The following is a 27,674-nucleotide window of genomic DNA, read 5'->3' on the forward strand; positions in this document are numbered from 1 at the left end:
TCGAGTATAATTCGCTTTTTAATGAGAACAACGTGTAAATGACAGACGCCACCGCCCCACGCAGATGGCGGTCACGGAACACCCATCCAACGCGTTCTGCCCAAGGAAGGGAGGGCGGGCGGGCATGGGGGCTGCGAGCTGGTGGCCCCGCCCCTCGGCCCGGGACAAGGGGCTCACCCACTGCGGGCCTGCGCGGCCGCTCCAACGGTAAGCGGATTGAAAGCACAGCAGCAATAATACTGGGTAAGTCCTTCCTTGCGTAAAACATCTGAATTAATTCATTGCAGGTATCAAAAATATACCCTGTAAACCAATACATCATTTACACCTGCCTTTCTTTCCCACCGCCGCGGCAACGATGTGTGAGAAAACAGTCCAGTTCCTCGGTGGCGCGGGCCCCAGGCCACACCCAGCCCTTTCGCCCGCCCACCTGGCCTCCTGAATGGGCTCCAGCAGTCTCGGCGGCTGGGGCAGCCCTGGGGTGGGGATGAGAGCGCTGGGGGCTGGACAGGGCCCGTGTCCATCTGTCCGGAGCGCTAAGCAGGATGGGGGCGGAGGAAGGGTGCAGGGGCTGCTAGCTCAGTTTAGACTTTGGTTCCAAATGCGTTAGGGGGGGGAGGCAGTGGCGTGGGAGGTGTGTGGTCATCCTGCTTTGGGTCCCTGGCCATCTCAGCGTCTGCGTGTGGCCACCGCACGCTGGCCGCGCTGCCTCCCGGCCCCCTCCCCTCCCGAGCACCAGGTAAACATCCCCTGAGTAAGGTCACTGCACAGGGCCAGCCCGGGGCGGGAGTCCTAGTTAAGGCTTTAGACAGGCAAGGATGCCGGCTCTGGACAGACGGACGGATGAATGGACGGACGCACAGGCAGACTTTGGGGCTCCTTCCTCAGTCGGGGGAGTTGGCAGCCGCCCGATCCTCACCTGCTGCTCGGATGCTCGCTGGCACTTGCGCCGCCCCCAACCCCATTGCGACGGTCACTCGCTGTCGGAGAGCGTCTCGTACTGCGAGCAGAGCAGCGGCTTGGGCTCCTCCTCCCAGGCGTGATGAGGGCCGGCGAGCGGCCCGCTGCCCGGGAGGAGGCCTGGCGGGGGCGGGGAGGCCATGACACCCGCCTGCAGCCGCATGATCAGGGGGTTGTAGGGGAACGGTGTGGAACCTGCCAGAAAGACGGGGGTGCTGGTAAGCCAGGCAGCCCCCACGGGCCCACCCGCCACGCCAGGCGCCGGGCCGGGGCCTCCTGAGCCCGGCAGCTGCCCAGCCCTTTCCAACTCCTGGCAGGTTTCTCCGCCTCTCCCACCTCCACCTGTTCCCTGGCTGGACCGAGGTGCCCCGCCCCTCGCGTCAGTTCTGTAGCCGACAGACCTCTTGAACCTACCGCGATCCTGCTCTTCCCCAACTAAACCTCCGGCGTCCCCTTTTGCTCATAAAGAAAACTGGTGCCCAACAGCCCGCCAAGCCCACGGGATCAGGCCTTGCCCACCGCCCTGTTTCCTGAGTCCTCCATCTACTCTTCGGGGAAACCTAGAGGCCAGGCTCCCAGGACAGCCCTACTCACACCCCCTTTCCCTCCACCTGGGCCCTTGTCAGAAGCTTCCTGACCCCCTGAGCAGTTTCCCAGCACAGGCCCTACCATATGCTCTGCACACAGTAGGTGCTCGGGCAGCTGGCTGGGCCTGGCGCAGGGGCTCGGCCTGGCCGCCACCCTGATGCCCACCTGCAGACGAGGGCCGGTCCTCCCACACACGGTTGGTGAGTGGTGTCCGGCGGCTGCAGTCACCCTCCGAGTGCACCGAGGAGACAGAAGGTGGCCGGTCCCCAGATGCCAGGCCTGGGGCCGGGGACTTGGCTTTTCGGCTGCCGGGTCTCCCGGAGACTTTGGCCTTCCCGCCACCACCTGCAGGAGACACAAAGGAGGGGGCCATGTGGGACTGCCAGGGCGCACTCACACCGCGGTGGGATAGGGGGGTGGGGTGGGGCCTCCCAAGGGAGAAGCCTGGGTCTGGGGGTGAGTTTCTACTGGAGGGGGTGGACTGATTATCTGCAAAGCCCCCTCAGGCTGCCCTGCAGCCCAGCTCCCCGCCCAGCGGCTGGACCTGAGCATGAAGCCTTGGGCCTCTGGCTTGCCCAGACCACTGCCCCGGGACTGTGCTGAACTGGCAAACAGCAGGCCCCGCCCGAGGCCAGGCCTGGGCCTCCATTAGGTCCAGACGCTTTATGAGACCACGGGGTCCAGGTCAGACTAACAGACCTGAGCCCTCCCTGCCTGGCCCTTGCTCCAATATGCAGTGTGCCCCTGGCAGAGGGAGCTGGCCCCTCTGAGTTTGGGGCTAGCACATGGACACTGGTCTCTTCCCATGAGCCCAAGGGCCAGTGGTGGACACGCACGGTGGCCGCAGTAGGCGCTGAGCCCACAGGCCTCTCAGCCACAAGCCCAGGGGTTCCCCCTGATCTACAGAGCGGGCGGGGGAACAGAGCCTGATCTCCCCCGAGGAGACACAGGGACAGGCAGGGACTCGGGCAGCCCTGTGTCCCGTGGGGAGGAGCGCAGGGCAGGAGTCGGGCGGCAGTGTGATTTTAGAAAAGCAGTGGCTCCTTTGGGGCCCGGTGGGCGAGGCGGGTCGGGGTGCCGTGGCCACGCGGGGGGTACCTGCCCAGCTAGGGGACGGATTAGCCAACTCCAGAACCACGTCAAACACGCACAAAAATAGTCAGAAGCTCTAAAGCTGCAGGGGGGTCGGTGAGAGGAGCTGGAGGCGCGAGGATTAAAGACACTGGGCAGTGGGCGGGCGGGCGGGCGGGCAGGACAGACGGGGCGGGGCGGGCCGAGCGGAGGCGGCCTGCAGACCTGGCGAGGTGAGTGCGTGTTCGCTCCGTCCGTCAGCGGTTATGGGCATAGCAGCGGGCAGGCCGGCACTGGCATTGAGAGCGTTAAAAGCATTGGCGCCGAGCGGGGGCTCCTCCCACTGATCATATTTACCCATGAGTGCTTTTCTAATAATGGCCTCCAGCCCCATGTTGGTGCTGGCATGCTCCTGCACCGCCTGGCTTCGGCAGGTCATGAGGCCTGGGAGAGAGACACACACACACACACACGGGGGCCGAGGGACACGGAGGGGCAGCGGACAGGGAGAGAGGGAGGAGAGAGAATACACAGTGAGCACATTTCGGCAAAGCAACACGTTTCTTTATCCCCGCCGCCCCTCGGTGTTCCTGCTGCTGGGGACCCCGCTGCCGTGGGCCCTGGGGGCGCTCAGGCATCCCCGGGGAGGTGGGGCTGGGGGCCTCCTTTCTACTCTGCCCACTGGGAAATCAGGGGCCCCTTCTGCCCCCCTAGTCCTAGCTGAAGCTGCTTCTTTGTTTAAATTCCAAGGGGGGCCAGAGGGCCACCCTGTTTGAAGAAGGGGCTGCTGGGAAACTAAGTCAAGCCAGAGCTTGGTACTGGGCAAGGGGCGGGGGCGGCAGGGGCCTGGGAAAGACTCAGGGGAGGAAGGTGACCAGCCGGTACCCCCCTCTGATGCCCCCGCCCGCGAGGCCTGGGATCCTCAGCCCCATCTGCCCCCAGCTGGGTCTAACTCTCGCCACCCGGGAGTCACGAGGAGAGAGAGGTGCAGAGACGGAGGGTGAGGGTTGTAGCCATGCAGTTATGGTGCGTGGGGGGGACAGGGCAGAGCCAGAGACAATTGCATGACCGCCCCCGGCCCAGCCACCCCGCTGCAAAGTGGTGGAACCCACACACTGCTCCCGGCCGGATCCTTCCACACACCCTCTGCCAAGTCACGCTAATCAGGCCTCCTTTTCTGCCGACCAGGTTTTCTGCCCCTTTTTTTTTCTTGTGACCCATTCTGGGGACTTTTGCAAACCCTGGAGAATGTGTCTCTTTTCGGTTTGTTTGCTTTTGGCAAAGCCCTGAGCCGTCTGTCTGCCATGGGGCAACATGTCCACGAATTTTAATCCTTCCGCTCGGAGGAAATGTGCAGATACCAAGTGACAGAGGGCGGGCGAGCGGAGGCCGCCTGCCATCCCCGGCGAAGAGCGCGCCTCTCAGACCCTCCCTCTTCTGGGGCCAGGAGCCAACATCCCATTTCCGTGGCAACTGATTGGCAACTACAGTTTTTCTTTTCACATCCAGGGGGCGCCCTCCCCAACCTTTCAGCTATGTCCCGGCTGTATTTCAACAGCACTTAAAAAAAAAAAAATAAGCCATGTCCTCAAGAAAAAGCCAAATTTCCAGCAGGGGTGAGTGCTAAAAAAGAAAGTATTTGCGATCCTACACACTCAGCAAACACCGGGAAAGTGGAAAGGACGACACAGGGCAGGCCTTGGCGGTCTCTGGTCTTAGCAATCACAGGGTCACTGAGCCGTCTCCCCAAGGTCATTCCCGTGAGCTGAGCTGAGTGCTGGGCAGGAAGCTCAACCGTCTCCAGTTACAAAGTCTGAAGCTTCCCTGCACCCTCGGCACGAACTTCTGCAGACACACTAGCTGCCTGTCAAGATCTGGAACATCCCGGAAACGTTTGTTTCTAACCATCTTGTTTTGGACAAATTGTCTCCTCCCTGTGGCCTGGGGCCCAGCGCAGCGAAGCCCCCACTGTCTCTGGGGGGACAGACACAACCCAGTCAGGACCCACACGTGGCTGGTCCCCTGCTCACCACGGTCCCCGGGGGTCAGCACAGCTCCCCCACTCCCTGTGGCCTCAGGCTCCCCCTGAAGGCCCAGAGAGCACAGAGCCAACAGCCTGCAAACACCCCGGCTCCCCCACCACACGGGGGCGCCAGCCACCAATCCGCTCAGGGCCTGGACCCCTCACATCAGATCCAGCCCCAGCCAGTCCTTCTCAGAAGAAATACACAGCGTAAGTGTGGCCCCTGCCGGAGACTGGGGTCCAACCCCAGCCCCAGCCGAAGTCCAAAGTGTCATAGAAGGCTCAAGTTTTAGCTTAAATGTGTGAATTTAGATCCATCTCTGTAACATCTGTATCATTTCTTCAACTCCCTGGCCTGAATTTAAGTAAAAGTGACTCTCTAACTATAAAAAGTGCCCACATGGACCCCGAGGGAAGCCTGTGCACCCCAAGTATGAGCCCACTCCGCTGTCCCCACCTGAGACGCAGCAGGCGAGCCAGGTAGGTTCCCGGACAGTGTGAGGGCATCTCATACCATCTAACGCCTGGGGTGTTGGAACTTAACTCTAAGTGAGACCCTTCGCCAGCCTCGTGGGCCCCACTGCAGGGCTGGTTCAGATCAGAGGAGGGGACACACAGGAGCTAAGAAGGGTCCTGTTGTCGTGACTGGTTGGGGCAGGGCCCCAGTGACCTCCGAGGCCAGGGTCCTCCAGTCTCTGTCCAGTCTGCCCTCCCCAGGGAGCAGCCGAGCTGGGGAAGGGGAGGGGGGGAGGGGCCCGTGGCCACGTGGCCGGAGTCGGCGGTTACCTGCTCCGGTGATGGCAGGCATGTTGAAGATTTCCGTCCCGGGCTGGCCGATATCTGGAGATGAGGAGACGGGTAAGACCTACAGCAGACGGGCCCGAGGACATAACCCTGCTCGGTCACCTGTCTGGTCTAGGCAAGGTGCACCCCTGGGTGCTTGGCCAATGCAGATGGGCTCCTGCCGGGGCAGGTGCTGCCTGGGCCAGGGACTGTCTGCAGAATTTCTAGGCCAGTCCCAGGAAGAGAAAAGTCTCCGGGATGCCCTGACTCCCTGGCCAGTGCGGCTTCCTCAGACCAGGGACGGTGACAGGTTCCTGCCATTCACTGTCCTGAGGTGCCACGTGCCAGGCTCTGTGCTAAGGGTGGCAAAGCCCACCTGGGGTTTCCTGCACTAACTACATAAATGGGGGAACCAAGAATGGGGTGAACGCCGTAAACAGAGGGCACAGAGGGCCCTTCTGGGCTCTGACACCAATGCTGGTGCAGGGCCGAGATGGCTCACGCACGGATTCACTGAGCACCCCCTGGAGGCAGGCACTGTCCTAGGTGCCACATGCTGGGCCAGTAAGTGCCTACAGCAGAGAGACCAGCCTGAACGTGGGGCAAAGGGCCGTGGCAGGGGTGGTCAGCAGGCCCCCTGGCTTTAGAGAGCCCCCCCCCCGTGGGTTTCTGCTGAGGCTCCAGCTCCGGGCCCCACAGGCTCTGGGCCCCACAGGCAGCCCTTACTGTATTCGGGCTCGTTCCGGTTGTGGGTGTTCAGCTTCTTGTTGATCTCCTGCTTCTTGGACTTGACCATGGCGGAGTTGCTCTCGGTTAGCTTACTGAAGAAGGCTGGCGGCTGGCTGGTGTTGCCTGGAGATTTGGAGCCCATCCTGCTGCGAGGATCAGACACGCAGGTCAGTTCCCCCGGTGCTGAGCTTACACGCCTCTGATGATGGGGCGCTCACCACCTGACTGCCTTAGAAATTTGAAACCAAGCCTCTCCCGCCCATGGCTGCAACCCCATCCTTTAGGGACCACGTCTCCTGCACATGTCTCCATAGCTCACCTGTCCCTGGACTTGGGACACCTCTGGAGAATCCCAGCTGCCCTGGTGGGCCACATCTGTCTACCTGCAACAGCTCTCCCCACCCGCACCTCTGAAAAGGGCCTTGGGAACCAGAAGTGGATTGAGACCACGGCTTTCCCAAAGGCCAGCAGGCCTGGCTTTTTTCTCTGCCTACACCCCACCCTGAGCCCCAACTCGGCCCCAGCACCTTCAGCTCACTTCTCAGACCTTCTCCACATGCCAGTAACTGGGGCCCGGCCTGAGGTGAGCGACACCAGTGCAAGGCAGGGGAAGCTGCCGCTAAGGCCCCCCTGAAGCCTTTGTTAACTCCTGAGGGCTCAGGCAGGCAAGTGGCTGGGCCCTAAGCCCCCATGGTGGTGGTGGGGGCGCCAGTAGGTACCTGGGCTCCACCTGCTCCCCATCCCGGTACAGCGGGGGGTACATGGCACTCCGGGGATGCCCAGGCTCGGCCACGGCCTCTGGTGGGGACACAGGTTCGATGCCATCCTCACCGCTGCCCAGGGCTGATGTCTTGCTAGGCTCCGGAGACCTAGGGGAGAAAGTGGTCAGCGCTCAGAGCGCCCCCTCCTGAGGGGGACGCATCCCTCCCCCGCTCCAGCCTCACTGGAACTCAGAGCTCGGCATGCTTTTCCTGGGAATGGCCAGATAGTAAATATTTTAGGTGCTGTGGCCACTTGTGGTCTCTGCTGTGTATTATTCCTTTTTAATAACACTTTAAAAACATAAAATCACCCTCAGCTCATGGACCGTGTACCAGGTAACCTACTGTTTCCACAGACATCCTGCAGTCTCCCCACCTCTGTGTCTCACTCAGCTGGTGCCCCCCACCCAGAATGGCTCCATCCTCGGAGCTAGAAACCTTCCCTCTGCTCTGCAACCCCCCAGGCCCCCAGGGGTCACCAGGTGCGAGTGTGTGGAGGCTGCCAGGAGGCTGCTCTCAGACTACACGGCTCTGGTTAGAATCCCAGCTCCGCCACTTACTGGCTGTGTCCCTGTGGGCAAGGGAGTTCACTTCTCATGCCTTAGTTTCTTCTTCTGTGAAATAGGGACAATGCTGCCTACACTTCCTGGGGCTGTGGTGAGAATCCCGGTTAACCCGTGTTAGGTGTTTAGCTCGGTGCCTAGAACCCACGGATACCGGCTGTTACCTATCAGCTGTGACCTTGAACAAATGCTCCCTTCTCCCCGGGCCCGTTTCTCATCTGTACACCGGCCTCCCGAGGGTGGCCGACGGGCAAGGGGCACCCGCCCCCCAGCACTCACCGCTTGCCCCCTTCGCTGTGAGGGGAGACGCGGGCTGGGGCACCATGGTCCGGGGGCGGGAGGTAGAGGTCGCTGGGAGGGCGGCGGAGGTCCAGGACGGGGCAGCTGGCCCCGGGGAAGGAGTAGAGCGGGGCGGGGAGGGGCGTGCTGAGCTGCTGCGGGTGGTGCCTCGTGTAGTCCTGCGTGATCACCTCCTGCAGGCCAGGGTGGGGGCAGAGGCACAGGGTCAGGGGGCATCCACGGCACCAGAACCTTCCAGAATCTTCCAGTGGGGTGAGGGCTAGACTGAGCTCGGTTCCCGGCTCTCTGCCAACAGCAGCCTAAATGCCCCGCATGCCCAGGGCAGGGCCACCAGCCAGCGTGTGTAAGACGTGGAACGTGGGCTCACACTGAGGATCCGTCGGCTGGATGCGGGAAGCTACAGAATCTGCTGCTGAGACTCAGGGATCCCCGGGCCACACCGCCAGGGCTTGGTTTACCCAGCAGACAAGGGGCTGTGTGTGGCCTTCCCCCCACCCTCCGACCAGCACCCTAGGGTCTGGTTCCGCCCCACATGCCAAGGGGATGAGGCGAGGTAGTTACACTGATGTGCTGAGCCAGGGTCACCACCCGCTGGTGACCTTTGACCCCGGGGGCAGTCTGGAGCAGCGGGCTGGAGGAGGGCTGGCTCTCGGACAGCGGCCGCAGGTGCGGGAGGTGAGCGGCCTCACCACCAAGCTTCCCCGAGCCTGTGGGCAGAGCAGAGCCGGTCAGGGCGTGGGGGTGGGCAAGGGGTGGCCTTGAATGCGGCTGTGGGGACGTGCGATCCCTCTACCTCCAGGAGCCTGTCTTCCTTCTGTGTGATGGAGACACGGGGGCAGGGCAGGGCCCTACCTGGCTGCTTGTGCCGCAGGTCCCCCTCCAGGTGGCTCTTGTCAAGCTCCTCGAGGTGCTTGGGGAGCCCCTTGTCGTGGGTCAGGCTGGGTGAGCTCACGGGGCTGATGGGCTCCACCCCATCGGGGCTGTAGCTGCCACCATGGTAACCTAGAGCAGGGTGAGGCCGAAGCTCAGGCCAGGCCAGGACTTGAAGCTGGGTTCCCCCACCCAGCCCCCCTTCCCTGCCCTGCCACACTGAGTGGTCCCTGGACCCCCCAGGCCAGAGTGTGGTATTTGGGCAGATGGAGACGGGGGGTGAGCCAGAGCAGAGGCTGCTGGTTGGCCGGGGGTAGGGGTGGGTGGGGGTGCACTGAGAAGGGAGGGAGAGAAGACAGCAGAGGGAGACAGATGGAGAAAAAATGAGAGACTGGGACACAGGCAGACAGGATGAGAGATGGAGACAGACCTGGGAAGGACAGAGAGACATACGGACGGGGCAGGAACAGAGACAGACCCCCAGGTGTGGGCCGGGGGGAGAGTAAGACGTGGGGAGGGTGAGTCTCTGGGGGGGTGTGGAACAGCTGCGATGGGCTGGAGGGAGCGAGGTCAGTGGGCGGGGTGGTGGTGGCAGGAGAAACGTTCAGGTCCCAGAGGCCCCCACAAGCCCTGGACCAGCAAAGAGGAGCCCAGAGCTGGGGCCAGAGGACCCCCTTCTCCCCCGGATGCTAGGTGGTGGGTCAGCAAGGGGGACACAGGGTCGGGGCATCCCCAAGGTTCCCTGACAGCCTGGGAGGGATGCAGGGGTCAGGTCCCGAGTTCCTCCTGGAAAGTGGGGTGTCCCCCCTCCTCTCCCCTTCCCGTCTTCCTTGGCGGGCATCCTCCAAACCTAACTCATCCATCCACACACGGCGGCAGGCAAAGCGCCCGCGCCCCTCTGCAGCCCACTCCCTGCTCCCCCGACGAAGGCGCAAGGGGGGCGATGGGAGGCGCGGTGGAAGTCAAATCACAGATCCATTCATTAAGGAAGAAAAGCGAAAATCCAAAAAAAAAAAAAAATCACGATAAAACAATGTGCAGATGATGGGCCCCCCCTGGAGGGGCGGGGGGCCCCCAGAGCGTGCAGTCAATGGAGACGAAGTTAAAAAAACCAAATACCGAAACCAACGAAAAACGGGGGAGGGGAGTAAAAAGCAGAGATCTGAAAATATCTTTAGGCCACAAGACGGGGCGGGCGGGCGGCGTGGCGGGGCCAGAAGTCTTACCATCGCGAGGGGAGTCGTTGGCCAGCGAACCTCCTTCTCGCGACCCTTTATCGTGAGCAATTTGACGCATGATTATCGCGTCTATGAAGGTGGCCGCAGTCAGGGTGGTCTTACCCAGAGAACGGAGTTCCAGTTCCTGGATGGAAAGGGGTTTACTTTGAGTCTTTTCCCGGTGCAGGTCCGCGGCCGAGGCGGGCGGCGCAGGCGCGTCCGGGCTGGCGTGGTGGGGCGCGAGGCTCTTCGCCGGGGTGCGGGCGATGGCTGTGTGGCCGGAGCCGGGGGGCGCCGGGGCCCGGGGCTCGGATCCCTTGCCCGGGGAGGAGGCTGGCTCCAGCCCTACTCGGGCCTGGGGCTTGGTGAGGAAGGCGTGGCCGGCGTCCCCTCGGGGCCTCTCTGGCCGGGTGACCCTCGGGGCCTCTTTGGGCAGCAGGACGGGATCCATGAGGGTGGGGTAGACCCCGTCCAGGGTGCTGCCCAGTGGGCAGTGGGTGGTGGGTGGGAATGTGGCAGCTGGGCGGACAGGAGAGGAGGTGGAGGTGGACCTGGGGGAGGAGAGTGGGGGTCAGGAGGCCGCGGGAGCCAGATGGGGCCTGAGTCACTCCCTCGCGCCTACAGTCTCTCCTCCTCCAGGCTCCCTGAGCCCGACAGCCTGCCCACCTGCCCTTCCGCCCACCCAGGCAGGTCCTCACCTGTCCACCCAATTCATCACCTATCCCCCCGCCCACCCACCCACCCACCATCCATCCCCCCGCCCACCCACCCAACGCACCTGCCTTATCCACCCGCCCACCCGTCACCCGTAACCCTCCACCTACCCATCACCCGTTTGTTTATCTTCCCACACGTCCACTGTTTCAGCCCATCACCCACCCAAGTTTCCTGCTCACCCACCTACCCATCCTCTCGCCTGCCCAGGTCTATGCAACCGGCCACCCATTCACCACCCACCAGCCACCGTCCCCGTCCATGCCACCCCACGGGTCCATCTGTGTTTCCAGCCACCTGTGTCCATGAGCCGCCCGCCCGCCCGTCCCCGCCCTGTGCCAACCTGGCCCACCTCAGGACCGTGGGCGTGCTGGGCTCCACGGAGGTGACGATGCCCTTCATGCTCGTGTTGTGCAGCACGCTGGGCCTCTGCTGGATGGCGTCCTGGGTCCGGGGCGAGATGGGCGAGTGCTGGTGGGAGTGGGAGGCAGGGCGGCTGCTGCCCCCGCCCCCGCCGCTCTGCTCTGTGCCTGGAGGCGACAGGTTGTGGTGTCAGGGGCCGGCCTCCCGTCCGCGGGGGGCCCACTCCCCTGGGGCTCGGGGTGAGGTCTCCGGTGCCCACCAGGTCTCCAGATGGGCGCGTGTTCCACCGTTGTGGTGGACGTGAGGATGGACTTCTCCCGCTCCCGCTCCCGGTCGCGGTCTCGCTCCCGCTCCCGCTCCCGCTCCCGCTCCCGCTCCGACGAGGACGCGGTGGTGGGTTTTGTCAGGTGAGCGGGGCCTCCTGGAAACCAAAAGGCCTGCGGCTCAGCCCCAGGGTCCAGAAAGGGCCTGGATTTGTCTTCTGGGGTGAAAGAGAGAGGGCGAGGCATCTGCCCACGGACATCCATCTGGCCACTTCCCCAGCCACTAGGGTCTGACCCGGGCAGGGGCCGGGGCGGGGCCGGGGCAGACGTTACCTGGGGAGAGTGGGGAGCTGCTGAGCCGGCTACTGAAGTGCTGGGGTGCGGCGGGGAGGTAGGCCAGGCGGTCCATGGCGGTGGCGGGCGTGCCCGGTGTCGGGGGCACCAGCACGGGCAGGTGTGGCACTTGGGACAGGTCAATGATGCCTGCGGGGGCGGCGAGGCAGGCTGTAGCACGGGTGGGAGGGGCCCTGCCGGCCGGGCCACCCTGCAGTGGGGGCCTCCAGGTCCTCACCCGAACAACACACCGGGTGCTCCCTCCCGGGTCCTCGCCCTGGCCCCGAAGGACCCTTCTCCGAACGTCAGGCTCTCCCGGTGCCCCGCTGCTCCCGAGCTCAGCAGCGGGTGAGCCTGCAGCGGCCTGCGCCCCGAGGCCCCCGCCCGGACCTCAGCCTCAGGTCTCCACACTCCAGCCCCGTCTTTGGAACACCCCGTGTGACGGGTTTCCCCAACTGGGCCCTGACGAGGACTTGGGCGTCTCAGGACATTCTGGGAGTTTCTCCAGAGGCTGATGTCCACAGACACACGCAAGGCAACCGCAGGCTGCACGCAAGTCGTGGGAACCAGAAGTCCCGACAGCCTTGCTTTTGCTCGTAAACCCTGAAACTGCGTATGCCAGGAGCACACAGCCCGCGGGCACCCTCGCGGGCGTGCATGCAGGTGCCCGCGGCGCACACCGCCGGGACCGACAGCACCACGCCCGCAGCGCCCCCGCGAGGACGCGTGAGCTCGCGCCGGCCTGCGTGGCCCCTCTCCTGCGGCCCACCTGCTCGGGGACCGGCGGCCACCCACCTCGCGGGCCGGCGGCGTAGTTGAGCGCCAGCGAGGACTCGCGAGGGGAGAGGCCCCGCAGCATGTCTGCGCGCTGGGCCATGGCGGTGGCCGCGTTGTGGTGCATCTGCTGCGAGGTGATGTAGTCGTTGATGATTGTCTGGCGGTTCTCCAGCGCCGCCGTGTCCGGGTAGCCGCGGAGGAGGTAGGGCGGGTACAGGGGCGGGTACGTGGGGCTGGGGGCCAGGTGCCGGGGCAGGTAATACGCGGCGGCTGCTGGGGGGGGCGCAGGGTCAGAGGACGCCACCCACCGTCCCCGTGCCCCCAACTCCCACACCGACAGCATCTCCCCAGACACCCCAGGCCAGACCTGAGGCCTCTAAGCAGGAAGAAGCTCGCTCCCCAAAACCTACACGGGGGCTCTTATGGACAGTTCTCTCTGGACTGAAGTTACCCCAAATGCTCGGCACCCAAAACGTGGTCACCAGGACACAGGGAGCACCCAACGGTGCTCAGATCACATTCCTTTGGGGAACACTCGCACCCGGGCCTTCCCGAGATACGTCTGCAACTTTAAAGGCGCTGACAAGTCCCTCAGGAAGAGAAAACCACTGAAAAATGTTTAACCCAGCCTGTCCCTCTGACTCCTACGAGAAATTCCAACCAAGCAGTTCACATGGTTGCACCATTGGGTTCCCCAGCTCTAGGCCTCGGTCTCCCCAAACAGCGAAGCCCAGCTAGTGAACGGGGAGCCCTCGGGAGACACCGACGGGGCCCCAGCCCCGAGCCTCGGGTCCTGCGGGTCCAGGACAATCACCTGCATCCAGAGGGATTCCGCGGGGGATGGAGGCGGGGTCGAAGGCCAGCGGGATGTGGCCGCGGTACAGGTCCACCCCGCTCACGCCCCGGAGGAGGTGCTCGTAGGGTGAGATGGGGTGGGGGTGGTGCTCGGGCACGGTGCTGTGCGGGGACTTGGCAACCTCGCGGGGCGTCGACGTCAGCTTCCGGTCCTGGGAGGACTTGCTGGACGAGAGGCTGCCTGTGGACCCAGAGCGGGGACGGCATCAGACCTCTGTGCCCGTGTCCCAGCCCCACGCAGGGGCCGCCGAGGCTCGTGTTTGTGGGAAGCTATTGGGGGAGGGGGTTTCTGGGGCCCCAGGACCAGGTATCTGCCTTCACCCCCCTTACAGGCCTCAGTTTTTGGTTCTTCAATCCTTTACTCATTTGCTTTTTAATTCTTAAAAAAAAACAACAACATTCATTTGTTCCCGGTTTCATCCATTCATTCAATCCACCCATCAAAAAATGCTCCTGAGCCCCGACTCCTTGCCAAGCACTGTGCCAGGAGCTGGGCCGCCCCTGGGAACAGACGGCGGGCAGAGTTCCCGGCCCCCACGGAGCTGACCCAACTCGGGAGGCGGACGGCAGACTAACCCTCCAACGAGAACTGCGGAGTGAGAAACGGTCTGAAAAACCTTTACGACGTGAATGGATGTGACAGGACGGGAAAGAAGTGTCCCCAAGGATGTGACTTTTGGGCAGAGAACTGAAGGGTGAGAAGTTAGGTAAAGGCCCGGGAGGCGGGGGCGTTTCAGGCAGAGGGGCAGCACGTGCAAAGGGCCTGGGAGAAGCAGCCAAGGGGAGGCCCCTCCGGCTGGGCCCCGGGGGTAAAGGAAGCTGGAGGGGGGGCCCGGCCTGCAGGCTCCCCAGGGCAGGGCAGAGAAGGTCCATTTTCCTCCTGAGACTGGCGAGGAGTCACCGGGCTAGTTACGCAGAAGGGCAGTGCAATTTGATGTAAGTTTTTAAAGCAGCACCTGGCTGCTGTTTGAGATTACAGGACAGGAGAGGAGTCGGGGAAGCCAAGTGCAAGTGGCGGTGGTCTGGGAGGGGGCGGGGAGGGGGGAATGCTGAGCGGGATTCGAAGGCCCACGGAACAGACGTGGTGGCCTGGTGGGTGCCCCTGGGTTCCGACCTGAGCTAAGAGTGGGCAGTGGGGCAGTTTCCCGAGACAGGAGCCCATTCCCACCGCCCTAACCTCCCACCCTGCACCCACGCCCCACGCACCCTCCTGTAGGCGTGGCGTGGGCTCCCGCGTGGTCACGGGCGAGCCTCGTGGCAGATGGCCGGTGAAAGGTGCCCCATGGTCCTCGTAGGTAAGAGGGCTCTGCCGCGGCTTGCCCAGCTCGGGCACAATGACCGGGGCGCCCCGGGTGATGGAGCCCCCCGTGCCGCTGACGGCCCCCGGCCGGCCCTTCAGGCTCTCCTCGTAGCAGGCGCGCTCCAGCGCCCGCGCATCTGCCATCACATCCAGCGGGTGCACGGCCGGGAAGGTGCGGCCAGGGCTGCCGATGATGGAGCGAACGTCATGCTTCTTGGAGCCCGAGGAGGAGCCAGTGTCATACTTGAGCGGGGTGCCCTGTGGGGGGAGGAGAGGTGAGCACCAGCCACATCACTCTCTCGGCCTCAGCTGCTCGGCCACATAATGGGGACCCACATCCCACACCCAAGGGTGTGCTGGGCCTCAGAGGAGCACACCCTTGCTGTCCTGCTTGCCCTGCCCTGGCCTCTGGCCCCAGAGCCACCCTGGGGTGGGGAATGGGGGTGAAGCAGCAGAAGGCACAGAGAGGTCAGAGGTCAGCCCTTCCTGGAGCAAGTGGGGGACCTGCTATTGGCCCCTGGGGTTTGCTGGATCGCTGATCAACACCCCACGTGGGCACAATCCTCCCGCCAGTGTGGGACCCTCCCTCCCACACCCACTGCCAAGCCAGGGGATTCAGCAACAAATTCCGGCTCCACCGCCCGAGGCCTAAGGTTGGGCGGTCAGGGCTGAGGTTCATGTTTGCTCTCTGGCCAGGAAGGGCAGCTGAAGAAACAGGGGTCCCGTCCCAGCCTGGCCACCTGGGAGAAGACCCCGCCCTGTTTAGACAGGCTTGGGAAACCCAGATACAGAGGGGCCCTGTGTCTTTGCAAATAACACAACTCCGTGTTTGTTCAGGAATGTTTTAATTACTTTCATAAGGAGGGGAAACGCCCTCGTTTCAAAGAGAATATTCTAGAATCAGACTGGAGTCCCTGTTTACTTGCTGATGGCTCTTCAAGTGCCTAAGAGCTGGGAGCCACACCGTCCCCTGGCCCTGAGGGGAGCTTTCCACTGCTCCTGCCTTGTCCCCCCAGAGGCTCCCTCTCCCTCACACAGGCCTCGGACCACAGGAAGGGACTGTGGCCCTTCGTGGTTCCCACTGGCCGGCGCCTCCCACAGTCGGAGCTGATCCCCCCCCACCGGGCTGGAGCCTCTCGGGGGGTAGATGCCGCGAAACAAAGATGCTGCAGATTTGGGGGCAGCTGGACTTGAGAGTCACCGCTGCCCTTCACTTGCTGCATGACGCTGGGGAAGTAGCTTAACCTCCTTGACCTTGTTGACTCACAAACAAAATGAGGATGGTAAGAACCACCTCGGGCCGCTGAAGGGAGGCCAACCACACGGTGACGCCACGTGGCCAGGCGGCCCTGGCCCACAGCAAGGGCTCAATGAGGGCGGCCACTATCAGTAAGTTTAGCTCTAGGGCCTCAGTGCCTGCACCTGAAGGATGGGATCATGGACTCATAGGCTGTAAACGCAGTGAAAAGTCACGAGCATAAGGCCGACAGCGTGGGGTCCGAAATGGACAGGCAAATGCCCAGTAGCCAGCAGCTGTGCGATCTTGAGCTCAGTTTCCCCATCTGCAGGGGCCCACAGTCCCCACGGCGCGCCCCGATCCCGGCCCCTGTACCTGCGTGATGGAGCCCTCCTTGAGCGGCCGCGGGGCCAGGGGCAGCTCGGGCGTGCGCCGCAGCTCCTCACGTGGGATCTCGTGGATGGAGCGGCCTGCCTCCTTCACAGTGGCCACCAGGCCCTCGTGGGTTGGCTTCAGCTTCAGGGGGCCCAGGGCCTCCAAGGGTCGAGCCTTGTAGGCCTCGGCCAGGTCGCGAGGGGGCGGCGGGGGCGGCGGCGGGGTGCCCTCCAGCTTCAGCAGCTTGGCTTCCCGACGCAGGTAGTCTTCCTGGGCCTCCACGTAGGACCGTGGGATCCCTGCCGAGAGGACAAGGCACTGACATCACGCCTGTACCCCCCCCGGTCCATCCTAACCCGGCGCCTCCACACCGGCGGATTCTGGAGCCACGCTACCTGGGTTCAATGTTTTCATATAAAACAGGAACATTTCCTGAGACACCCCCCCAACCACAAACCTTCAAATGAGATAATATACTGGGTGTCCCCCCAAAACGTGTACACACTTTAGCAGCGGATGGCTCCATTCTGAAAGTGAAATGTATTTTAATAAACGCTGCCTTTATCATTATTCAGGGCGTGCACACCTTTTCTGGGACGTCCTGTGGACAGAGTGTAAACGGGCTCACAGTGGCTGGCCTGCCACGAACCAACCAAGAGCCCAGGCGCCTGCCCCCAACCTCCTACCAACTGCTCCTCCAAGCTGCTCTGCAAGGTAACACACAAGCAGCGCTTGGGTTAGTGCCAAGCACACAGTGGGTGCTCAGTAAATGGCGCCTACAGAGTGAAGAGGGATGGGTGGCATTTTGCTCTCTTTTCAACCTGTGCATGTGCCTGTCACGTACACGTGCACGACACGCCTTCCCCAGCCCCTGTTCCCTGACCCGAGCCCCCACGGCCTCAAGCATCTCTCCCCTCCTGGACTGTAACCTCATTACAGCTGCTGTGAGGCCCGGGGGGGGGGGGGGTACCTTGCGTGATGGAGCCGCGGATGTGGTGCTGCTCTTTGAGATGGTGGGGGCTGTGTCGCTCAGGTGGGATGGCCCGGCCCATGAGACCTGGGGGGAGAGGGCAAGAGCATCGTTACATGGGTCCCCCGAGCCAGCCTTGGGCACTGACAGGGGCCACCCCTCCCAGTGGTAGGTCCCTTCAGCAGTCCCCAAGATAAAGGTGGTGGGGGCATAGGACCCAGCAAGCGAGTGTCCCAGCTCCTGGGCCCAGACGGCCTCAGACGCCCAACCTCTGTTTTCCTATCTGTAAACAGGGCTGAGCATCCCACCCCCTCCCTCCAGGGGGCGCCGAGAGACACGCTCTCTCTTTGCGGAGGCAGCCCTGGGCGCCCCAGCATTCGTTTCTGAGGCCTGGAGGAGACGCCCGGGCAGCACCCCACCTTCGATGCTGGCCGAGGTGATGGCCCTGCCGACACGGCCCTCCATCATGTCGTAGGTGCGCTTGGGGGCGGCCGTCTCGTGGGCCGGTCCTGAGCTGCTCCTGCTGTCCTCCTTGGAGCACTGGGACACAGACATGCCACCTGGAAACCAGGCCAAGCTGGCGGTGAGGGGCCCGCCACAGGGCGATCGTGGGCACAGGCCTGGGACCAGCAAACCAGCTGGGCCTGTGCGTGTGTGCAGGCGTGCGGGTCACTGAGGGCAAAGGGAGGCCACGTGCACAAATGTGTGTGCCCCATGCCACGTCCACATGGAGGTGTGTGTCTGGGGAGGGAGGGAAGGGACAAGGAGTGTCCACGGCGGAGGTGGCCTCGCAAAGCTAGGATGAGCCCAGTGGGGCGAGGACCTGTGGCTGGGCTCACTGCCCCCTGGACAGGCCAAGGACCCTGGGAGGGCAAAAGGCTGGTCTCGCCTATCAGGTTGGGGAGAGATGAAGGGCTCGCATCCCGGCCCGCAGAGATGAAGGATCCCCTCCCAGGATCCTCGAAGCACTGGCTACTCCGGAGATTGCAAACTGGGGGCCAGTTGCTGCTATCAAATTTTTCTTTTCAGAATTAAGTGCTAATGTTTAAACATTGGGAGATTTCAGATACCCATGGAGAGATCAGAGTCTAGCCAGCGGGCTCACCTTCCTAGGGCACAACAATCAGCTACTGGTGACCAGAGAGAGGCAGGTGCCCCTGGAGACAGCATTCGCTCTCCAGGTGGCCACAGTCCTCCCCATTCCCTACGCCTTACACCCGGGCTGCTGCCCGCAGCCACGTGGTCCCAGGAAGCATATGAGAAATTAAAAGACCATTTTGCAGATGATAAACTTAACCACAGAGACTCAGGAACTGGTCAAGGAGCCCAAGCGGAGATTCCGCCCACTGCTCTCTGCCCCCAAGACCTCACCCGCCCAGTTTTCCACTGTCCCCCAGGGCCTTCGGCCAGGTATGGAGGCTGGCAGTGTCCCCAAGACTGTCTCCACAACTTGGCAGCACAGCGCAGCATGTGCCTAAGCCACAGGGTGCTGCCTCCACTCCCCAGGACTGGAGGAGGCTGGAGAGGAAGAGGTGCCCGCCCATCAGAGGACAAGCAATTTAGGGCCTGGCAGCTGCCAGCGGCTGAGAGGGGCGCCCATTAGCAGCTTTTATCTCCACACCCCTGGGTGCCCAGCCTGCCAGGAAATTCTCATCCAGTGTTAACTCCCTTAACCTCTTCTGTGCAGGGCCCCTCGGCTGTGAAACCCAGAACCAGAAAGGAGGAGGGCTGAGGGGGCCTGGAGTTGGGTCCTGGGGCATGAGCAGGGTCTCCGGGCCTCAGTTTCCCCACTATGCTTCTAGCAATGCCTGCTACAATTGTTTCCTCAATTGTAAAGAACTGGGCAGAGGAGGGAGGCAGCTAAAGCCAACCCTTACCTGCTGCTGGCTCGGATATCTGCAGGGACGGGGAGCTCACCACCTCTCTGAATGTGCTTCCTGGTGTCACCCCAGCCCTGCCCCTATCAAGCCACCTCAAGGGACGAAACATCCTCCGCCCCTGATCCTGGGCCTTCTTTTCTCTAGAGGGGCCAAAAGGGTGGCCATGGACCACTGGATGGAAGAGGCACCCCCTTCCACGGTGTCCCATCTGGCTGCCCTTTAGCTCCAACCCCACCCCGTGACCTTGACCAGCTCCAGAAACACCAAGGCCTGGGGTTGGGTGGACAAGCGATGTTGGGTGGGGTAGGTTCCCATGACTCAGAATTAACAAGGTGACGTCCTGTCTGAGGGGGAACTTCAGACGCTGTGTCCCCAGCCCTGCATGTGGTCGGCTCCCGGTAAACACCAGGTCCCACAAGTCCTCTCACCTTGAGAGTCTCTCCTGGGCAGCAGAGAGCCCACGACTGGGAGGAAGGGAAGCCTTGCCCACCCCGCCAGCTTCTCAAAGCTGCCGGGGACAGAACTCACCCTCGTAGGACAGGACATGGCCCTTCTTGCCCTCGTAGATGACGTGGCCCTTGGGCAGGCCATCCTCCCGACCGCGGTCCAGGCGGCTCGGGCTGTCCTCGCCGATGATCCGCGTGATGGTGCCCTTGTACAGGACATCAGCAGGAGTGCCCTGCAGGCGCAGAGGGGGCGAGCACGTGTCCACATGTGGCCTCCAAACCACACGCCCGCCCAGGCGACCTCCGAGAACACTAGTGTGGGGACCGGCTAGAATCTGGAGTCAGATTGCTGGATGTCCAACAGCAGCTTCCCAGGCGGGCTGCTGTGTGACTGTGGCCATGCCATTCTGCCTCTGAACCCGTCCATACATCGCAGAACAGAGACCATCTCTATCTACAACTCTCCAAGGCACCCAGCACAGACCAGCTGCCCACAAATCAAGATGCTCCTTTGCTCTTTCTGTGACTCCAAGAGCCCATTCAAAGACATGGGGCCCTACTGTGCACCAGGCCCAGGACCAGTGAACACCAAGCCCCCCACAGGACTTTCTCTGCTGAGCAACAACCCCCAGTGGGGACAGGGCAGCAGCTGGCCGCCCTGGGCTTTTCTCGCGAATGCTCATCTGCAAGGGGGAGGTGAGCAAGGTGCCCAGATGCACAGGGCTCCCCCTGGACTTCTCAAAATTAACACTCCAGTTAGAACCTCCCGGCTGCACTTTAAACTGTTCATGTGCCGACGTGTAGATACACGGGTGTGAATTTGGGTGACAAACTAGGTTGCAGCCACCGCTCAGCCAGGGAGCCAGGGGCGTCCTATCAAGAGGCTCCTCAGAGGCAGGCGCCGCTTGGTGACACAGAGGTGACAGAGGGGCTGGTCCACTGCTGTCCACAGCCAGGACCACACCTGAAATTGCCGCCCGCTGGTCTGCCCCGCCCTGTCCTCCTGCTGTGCCCCAGGCACTCACATGGGTGATGGAGCCTCGGTAGGTGATGGGGCTCTCGGAAGGTACCCGCGTGCTGGGGACGCCTTTGCTGATGCTGCCTCCTGGAACCGAGCCCAGGGATGTCCCTGGAAGACACGAGATGTGGGGGCTAAAGGATTTCTGTGGCCCGGCCCCAGGCCTGGGAGCCACCCTCACTGTGCTGCCGTCTCCCTCAGGGTCTCCACGCGCAGGGAGCCTGGGCCCCACAGAGCGAGGCAGCCAATGGAGAACACGGGCTGCTGGACCCTCCGGGAGCTGGAGCTTCTCAGCAGGGTTTAGTTCACGGGCCCACGCCTGCCTCCACCTTCCAAGGACAGAGGGGCAGCTGCTAGGGACACAGGGCAGACTCTGGGCCTCACCTCTCAGCACAGACGTCTCCTGGGCCATGGGTACCCCCAAGCTCTCCGGTGGCCCAGCCTGGCCCCGCGGGGACAGCTGCTCCTGCTTCACCCCGCTGAAGGGTGCTGGGGACAAGCAAGAGTGGTGAGCCAGGCGCCCCTGGGACAGGGTCCCTCCCCAGCCTGCCCGGGGGATCCACCGTGCCAACCCCCACATTCACGCCGGAGTCCCATGGGCCGACCTGCCATCCCTCAAACCCCAGCAAGGACAGCTGAATAACCCAGGTGTCCCTCTGACAGGGGCAGCCAGAGCCAAGCCCGGGCCACCCAGATGGGGAGGCCCCAATCCTTACCCAGCTTCTTGGGGTCCATGGCAGGGGACAGCCCCATGGTGATGGGGCCCACGGGAACCTTGGCATGCTCTGAGTACGGGATGTGGAGCTGCACAGACAGTCCCTGCGAGGACAGAGGTCATGGGGTCACAGAGCACCCCCAGTCCCTGCACCACAGGCCCCGGCCCAGCCACAGCACCCAGACATCCCCTCTTATGAGAGCCGAGGGGGGGACCTTGGGACCACAGAAGGTCCAAGAGGCCTGGGGCTAGAGTCCCGGCCCTGACGCCCCACAGAGCAGCCGTGGACAAGCCACTGCCTCTCCAGAGCCTCGGTCCCCTCACCTGCGAAGTGGCCATGGAGACCTGGTGTGGTTTACGGGGAATGGTACAAGCAGTCTAGGGGCTGAGCTGATGCCTCAACCCCACTCCCCAACCCACCTCCTGTGCTGCACGGGGCAGGGCAGGGAGGTGAAGGAAGCCACAGACCAAGGCTCAGCACATGCCAGCCTAGTGCCTAGTGCACTCGACCTTCCATTTCACAAAGTGGAAATGAAGGCACAGACACAGTCTGGTTGCAGGGCACGTGCACCTGACTGCCTCACAGAGTGACCTCCTCAGGTTCTGAGTGTCCGGGGCAGGCTCCAGCCAGGTCAGACCCCAGCCAGCCATGAACAGAGATGACCCCGCCCCATCCACACATCACAGGTCCCAGTGGCCCCACTTTACAGATAGCAAAACTGAACCCCCAGGAGAGGAAGGGGCTGTTTCCAGGCACCAGGCTGCACTGACGCTCCTGGGGGGCCGCCCCTCCCGCCTCACCTGGGAGAGAGATGGCACCCACCTGTCTGTCAAGGACGCTGGGGTGCTTCGTGGAGGAGATGAGGGGTGGAGGGTTAGAGATGGCAGGAGGGCGTGGCAGGACGGGCCGGGTGCTGTCGTGGAGGCCCAGGGACAGTGGGTGACCTGCAGGGCACACATCTGTCCATCACAGGTCCCCACACGTGGGCATGCCCCTGCTGGACAGACTTCCCCCTGACCAGGCCTCTCCCCACTTCTGCCCTGTCCTACCCAGGCAGGTGACCATCCACATGTGCCCCTATGTGCTCCTGTTTCTGTCCTCAGAAGCTGTCTGTGTCCTTGGTCCAGACATCAACCCCCAGGGAAGACTGGGATCCACCCAGTCACATCCCAGGGCCTGGCCCAGCCCCTCAACTCTTGCCCATCCCCCTTGACTGGTCTCCCCATTTCCACTTTACCCTCCAATAGTCCATTCCCCTCACAGAAGTCAGAGGGGTCTTTGTACAAAGTCCCCTGGTTTATGTCCTCCCAGTGCTGTGAACCTTCTGTGGCTCCCACTGCCCCCAGGATAAAGTCTTAACCTCCAACATGGCTTTCTGGGTTACCTGGCCTGGTGCTAGTGGTCTCCCCAGGCTCATGGGGAGCTCCCACCACAGCAGCCTGACTCAGTTTCTCAAGATTAACATACTCTTTCCTGCCTCTGGACCTTTGCATATACTCTTCCCTCTGCCTGGCATGCCTTTCCTTCTCCTGGCTCATCTGGCCCATGTGTCCTTCAGGGTCAGTTCTGCTTAGCACGGCCTTTCCTAATCAGCTGCTGGTGGGGTCCAGAAGGACTGGGGAACCCAGGAATGACCTCAAAGCCAGCCTGACTGTACCCACAAACCAAAGCAGCCCCCTCCCCAGGATTTCCTCTCCAACAGCCCATTAGCTCTGAGTCACTGGAGGAAGACAGCTGCCCCTCACCAGTCACGCACCATCTATGGCTCCCTGTCACCAGTGATTTCAACCCCAATCCTACAGGCTTCTCAGATCTCCACAGATTCCCCGCCTGTGCCTTCAATGACCATGTGCAAATAGTTGGCGCCCAATGACTGCGCCAGCCAACTCAGCCCGGTGGCCGAGAAGCCCAAGCTCGGCGAGCTACTCACCAGGCGGGGCGTAGGAGAAGGCCGAGGGATCAGGGGCATGCGGGGAGGCCTTGATCACCTCGCGAGGGGGCACGGGGAAGGGCAGGCCAGAGGTCCAGCACGGGGGCTCCGCGGGCAGCTTCTGGCCCTCAGCTGTGAAGGTTGGAAAGAACACAGGCTTCTCTGCCAAGGGGACAAGAGGACAGTCAGTTGTGCTCAGCCAGAGTCGAGAACCCCAGGGACACGGCCGCCCCCACTTAAACGTGACCCTCTCTGAGCCCTCAGCACGGCCCAGGCCAAGGGCAGGGTCCCAGCCAAATGGAAGGGGGAGGGCATCTATGATGCAAGCCCCCCAAATCTGTGAGCCGGGTGCTGCTCTGGGCCCTGGGACATTCGCTCAGCACAGGCGTGTGTCCTGGGGCTGGGCTTGGGTCCTTGTTGGCCCGAGACCCCAGGGAGCTTTTGAGCCCTAACACTGGGTCCTGCAGGCCCTGGCCCAGTGTCAGGCAAGGGGGGGTTGGGACACACCCTCAGGCTAGGGGACGTCCAACTGGCCCAGGGCCCCATGCCTGATGTTTACACACATTGGTACTGGAGCCTGGTCACGTCTGCCCATTTATTCATCACCTACGGCAGCGCCGAGCGGTTGCGACACACAGAGTCTGGCCTAAAATATTTACTATCTGGCCCTTTCCAGAAAAAGCCTGCTGACCTCTACACATCAGGAGGGTGGTCAGATGGCTGCATGGATGCGTATGTGGGGGGGCTGGGGAGCAGCCCTGCCTGCTGGTGGCCATGCGGTTTCCCCAGCGTGAGCTTGTGAGGAAGGGACTGTCACCAGGTTGCGTGGGGGGAGGGGGAGCACAGTCATAACTGTGGGCTTATCTGAGGTTACTAACAAGTTATTTAGCTAAGCCAGGATCTGACCCCCTGACCTCCATGCAGCTGCGAAACACAGGACAGCAGAGGACGACGCGGCCCCGAGACCCCTCAGGCGGCACTCGTCCGGGGCTTACTGTGCGCTGACTCGTTACCCTCGCAACACCCGCAAGGAGCTGACTGCCACACTCTCCAGTGCACAGAGGGGAAACTGAGGCTGAGAGGGGACGTCATCTGGTCGAAGGCCTACAGCAGGCGCATGGCAGAGGGGGCTTTGCCTCCGTGAGCCAGCTGCAGAATGTGACGCCTTCACTGCGCACTCTGCCCACAGGAAGAGGGGCAATGACCGGCCCCAATTCTCAGGCCTGGGGACACCACGGAGACACAGCCAAGGGCCAGGGGGCTTGGGGCTGCTGTCACAGTGTCCTGCTGAAATCTGTCCTGAGCTCAGAACCTCTCCCCAGAGAATTGGTGTCAAGCTTGAGGCCCCATCCCAGGGAGATAAATGGCCAAGAAGTGGGGACGGGACATGATGCGGAGACGACAGGCCTAGGACAGGGTGGCAGGTAGCAGTCACCTCTCAGGCCACCTCCAGACAAAAGAGAGGCTCTGAAGGCCCCGACTCGAGAGTACTGGCACTGACTCGTGATGATGCCTGCTGTGGGCACCACAGGTGGGATGAAGGCGCGCGTGCTGTGTCATTTCTCTCCAAGGAGAGACCGAGTGCCCCTAGCATGCCACAGGGAAGCACCCCCGAGCGCGGTGCAGGCACCGCCCCCACCTCAGGGTGCCAGGAAATCCTGTGAACACCCTGGACCTCGCTGCTCCAGTTATCCAGCCCTGCGTGTGCCTCAGCTGCTTTGTGCTGATGTGGGGAAGGGGGGCCTCCAGTGTTGGAAGTGGAGCCTGGGGCCGGGCCAGGCCCGGCAGGTGGCCCAGGGCCTGGAGAGACAACCTGTTCCTGCAGCAGGGCCCAGGGAAGCCCGAGGGACTGGCCTGGCTGAGCTGCTGCGCTCAGAAGCCAGGCGACCAGAGAGGCAGTGCTGGGTGCCAAGTTCACGCGTGTGCCCAAGACCACGAGCGTACCCCGACCTCGAGAGAAATGCACAGGTGGCTGATGCTGGGAGCACCGTCTCCCACGGGGGCTGTTCCAGGAACCGGAGCCCCTGCACAGCATCCTGCAGTTCCTCAAACACACCGGGCCTGTCTCCACCCCAGGGCCTCTGATCGGGCTATTTTCTGTTTGCAACGCCCTTCCCTGACCTTTTCCCATGACCAACTCCTCCTCTTTGCAGAGACCTCGTCCCTGGGCCCCTCATCACTCCCCGTTTTTGCTTATCTCACTGTGTGGACTACTCTAAAGTCACATTGCTTCCTTCCACAGACCCTGGCGTAATGTCCTGCCCACTTATAAAAACAGCAGCTTCCCAGAGCAGGGATTTACCCTGCTCACCACCGAAGCCCCATGCCCTGCACACCCTGCCTGTCTGCTGACCCTGAGCTTCCTATGGTGACAATGAAGCAACCCCAGCCAGTTGCTGTAACACAGCTGCTCGGAGAATCACCCCACAACTCCCCGGCGAACCCAGTGACCTCGGCCTGGAAGAAGGTTGGGACTAGAGCTGGGCGGGGCAGAGCTTCCTGCCCAGGCTGCTGCCAGTTGGGCACAGAGCCTCCTCTGTGTTTCTAGGAGCTCGTGAGAGGACTGAACCGCACAAAACCAGGGCTGGGGCACAGGCATGTTTCTGTGCATGCATAAGGCACTTAAAATTTAAAAAGGTTGCCCATGTTGAGAAACTAGAAGATGTCACGTGAAAAGAAAGGTGTCTGGTCTCTGAAAGAAAAACCTCAGGTCCACGTTGCCACATGGTGGCTCTGGCTGAGGCCAACAGGTGCCTTTGGAAAGAACATGAAGTCTCCAACTGCTGCAGTCCCCACCATTCCCTACTGCCTCATTCCCGCTGTTTCACTCATTCACTTGGTCTGATCTGCTGCTACAGGCTTGGAGTTTGCAAAGCTGCTCTAGGCACACAAGTGCCCCCTCCCTTATCCCTGCCCATCGGCCCCTTGCTCCCTCAGCCACCGGCACACTTACCCTCCTTCTCAGCAGGAGGCACAGGGCTCCTGCTTTTGCCTCGAGGGCTGTTGCCGGACTGCTGGGGGGTGCTGCTCTCTGGCTGCAGGTGCTGTGGTGGAGGTGGGGCCGGAGGTGCTGGCTTAGGGGGAGCTGTGTCCTCCCGGGCGGGCTCATGGACTTTGGTGACCTGCTGAGGGAAGCAAAGAGAAGTGAGCGTCTTCGAGGGCTGTCTGCAGGGCACAGAGAACAGGGAAAGCCTCCTGGGCCCCTGTGTGTGACTAGCCCGGACCTGAGGCCAGGGGGAGGCAGCGACGTGCCCAGGGCACAGAGCTCAAGGGTCAGGAGGGCAGGTCTCCGCATGAAGCCAGCTGCCTGGTGGTAAACTTTCCTACCCAGCCCGGCGCTAGGTCTCTCTGGGTGGCAGAGAGATGGGGACTGACAAACGAGATGGTGCCCAGCCTCCAGGAGCAGGCAGTGCAGTCAGCACGCCCTGTGCCCCTCAGTGGAAAAGCACTTGTCAGCTCAGTCTTTGGCCTACAGCCCCCGCTGCGTATGGGAAACCAGGCCACCTCTGGAGAGGGGCAGCTGGGCAGAGGCCGGGCCACCATGGGGAAGAGGCTCCTTCGTGGCATGGACAATCTTCCAGGGGGGCAGCCTTCCTTAAGGGACCTCACGTTTACAACTGGTAGGGCCCCCCTTCTCTCGGAGGCACTGTGACAGCTGGGATGGGTGGGTGACTTCCTGCCTTCCCACAGCCCAGTGCCTGGCACTGGGACACCCTCAGCAGGTGAGGTGGGGGCGGGGGGCCTCTGAGGGAGCTGGGCTGGGGGGACAGCAAGGAGGAAACCTGCAGGCCCTGCTCCCTGGTTCCGGGAGCCCCACCCTGAGCTGTTCCCGCCTCATCTCCAGGGGATTTCTCCAGGAAGCGGGCGGGGCGGGGCCGATCTGCAGGTGCCGCCCGCCAGCGCCCGAGCTGAGCAGCCCTGGCCTGAGCTCCAGGGTCCACTGTTTTCCTGAACAGACGGGAGGTCGGGTGGGCAGGGTGGCTACCTCATGGGGCGCAGAATGGGGGAGCCCGGAACTCACGATCGGGGGGATGGCAGCCGCTCGCTGCTTCAACTGCTTCAGGTCCAGCGGCTTCTGGGGCGAGGCGTTGGCCCTGGTGTCACCAGTCGGGGTAAGGAGGCTGGGACGTGGTGACAGCAGCCTGCGGGGGAGACGAGCGTCAGGCCCGTGGCTCACAGCTGGCCGCTCCTGGCTCAAGCCCTGGACCACGGGGAGGGAGGACACACATCCAATCTCCGGTCACCAGGCCATCCGCCCAGACCAGCCAGGTCTCGAGGTGTGGGAGTAGGGAGGGGGCTCCGCTCTGCCCCCCGTCTTCTGGTCCACACGGGTCCCAGAAGGGCCCGAGCTCCTCCAACACCAGCCCAGAGGCCTGGGTTGGGATCCGACATTGGCCCAAGGCAGCCTGAGGCCAGGGAAGCCCCAGGGAGGCCCAGCCTCAGAGCCCACGCCACTCGGGGCTCTTCAGAAGCTGCCGAAGCCACAGAATCAACCGGAGGATGGCTCAGGGAGGGAGGGAGGGAGATTCAGGCAGGCGGCTCACCACCAAATAGGGGCTCAGGCACCAGGGCAGGGCCTTGGGCAGGGAGAAGGGGGGACCCTGCTCATTGGAGACAGGAGTCGGGGAGACC

The 27,674-nt window shown here is 62.7% G+C and overlaps 1 protein-coding gene across 26 annotated transcripts in view; it reads right to left on the reverse strand.

Moving 5' to 3' along the window:
* NCOR2 (nuclear receptor corepressor 2) overlaps nt 1-27,674 on the reverse strand; it is a 143,977-nt gene continuing 116,303 nt past the window's right edge. For 3 of the 26 annotated variants that reach the window (XM_081122411.1, XM_081122390.1, XM_081122401.1), the window contains 27 exons: nt 27,064-27,184; nt 25,996-26,167; nt 23,043-23,204; nt 21,935-22,056; nt 21,113-21,215; nt 20,781-20,885; nt 20,404-20,507; nt 19,461-19,611; nt 17,472-17,612; nt 17,053-17,139; nt 16,083-16,381; nt 14,377-14,728; nt 13,130-13,351; nt 12,334-12,588; nt 11,539-11,688; nt 11,202-11,363; nt 10,923-11,109; nt 9,875-10,416; nt 8,631-8,780; nt 8,340-8,485; nt 7,758-7,951; nt 6,874-7,023; nt 6,152-6,300; nt 5,429-5,482; nt 2,845-3,063; nt 1,714-1,893; nt 1-1,155 (listed from right to left, as the gene is read on the reverse strand). In XM_081122411.1, the coding sequence (XP_080978537.1) occupies nt 974-1,155; nt 1,714-1,893; nt 2,845-3,063; nt 5,429-5,482; nt 6,152-6,300; nt 6,874-7,023; nt 7,758-7,951; nt 8,340-8,485; nt 8,631-8,780; nt 9,875-10,416; nt 10,923-11,109; nt 11,202-11,363; nt 11,539-11,688; nt 12,334-12,588; nt 13,130-13,351; nt 14,377-14,728; nt 16,083-16,381; nt 17,053-17,139; nt 17,472-17,612; nt 19,461-19,611; nt 20,404-20,507; nt 20,781-20,885; nt 21,113-21,215; nt 21,935-22,056; nt 23,043-23,204; nt 25,996-26,167; nt 27,064-27,184 (4,861 nt within the window). In that variant the 3' untranslated portion in view covers nt 1-973. The remainder of the gene's footprint in view (nt 1,156-1,713; nt 1,894-2,844; nt 3,064-5,428; nt 5,483-6,151; nt 6,301-6,873; nt 7,024-7,757; nt 7,952-8,339; nt 8,486-8,630; nt 8,781-9,874; nt 10,417-10,922; nt 11,110-11,201; nt 11,364-11,538; nt 11,689-12,333; nt 12,589-13,129; nt 13,352-14,376; nt 14,729-16,082; nt 16,382-17,052; nt 17,140-17,471; nt 17,613-19,460; nt 19,612-20,403; nt 20,508-20,780; nt 20,886-21,112; nt 21,216-21,934; nt 22,057-23,042; nt 23,205-25,995; nt 26,168-27,063; nt 27,185-27,674) is intronic. The other 23 variants (XM_081122406.1, XM_081122413.1, XM_081122405.1 and 20 more) reach the window with 22 other exon arrangements.

The sequence above is a fragment of the Miniopterus schreibersii genome, assembly GCF_964146895.1.
Source record: "Miniopterus schreibersii genome assembly, chromosome: 20".
Lineage (NCBI taxonomy): Eukaryota > Metazoa > Chordata > Mammalia > Chiroptera > Miniopteridae > Miniopterus > Miniopterus schreibersii.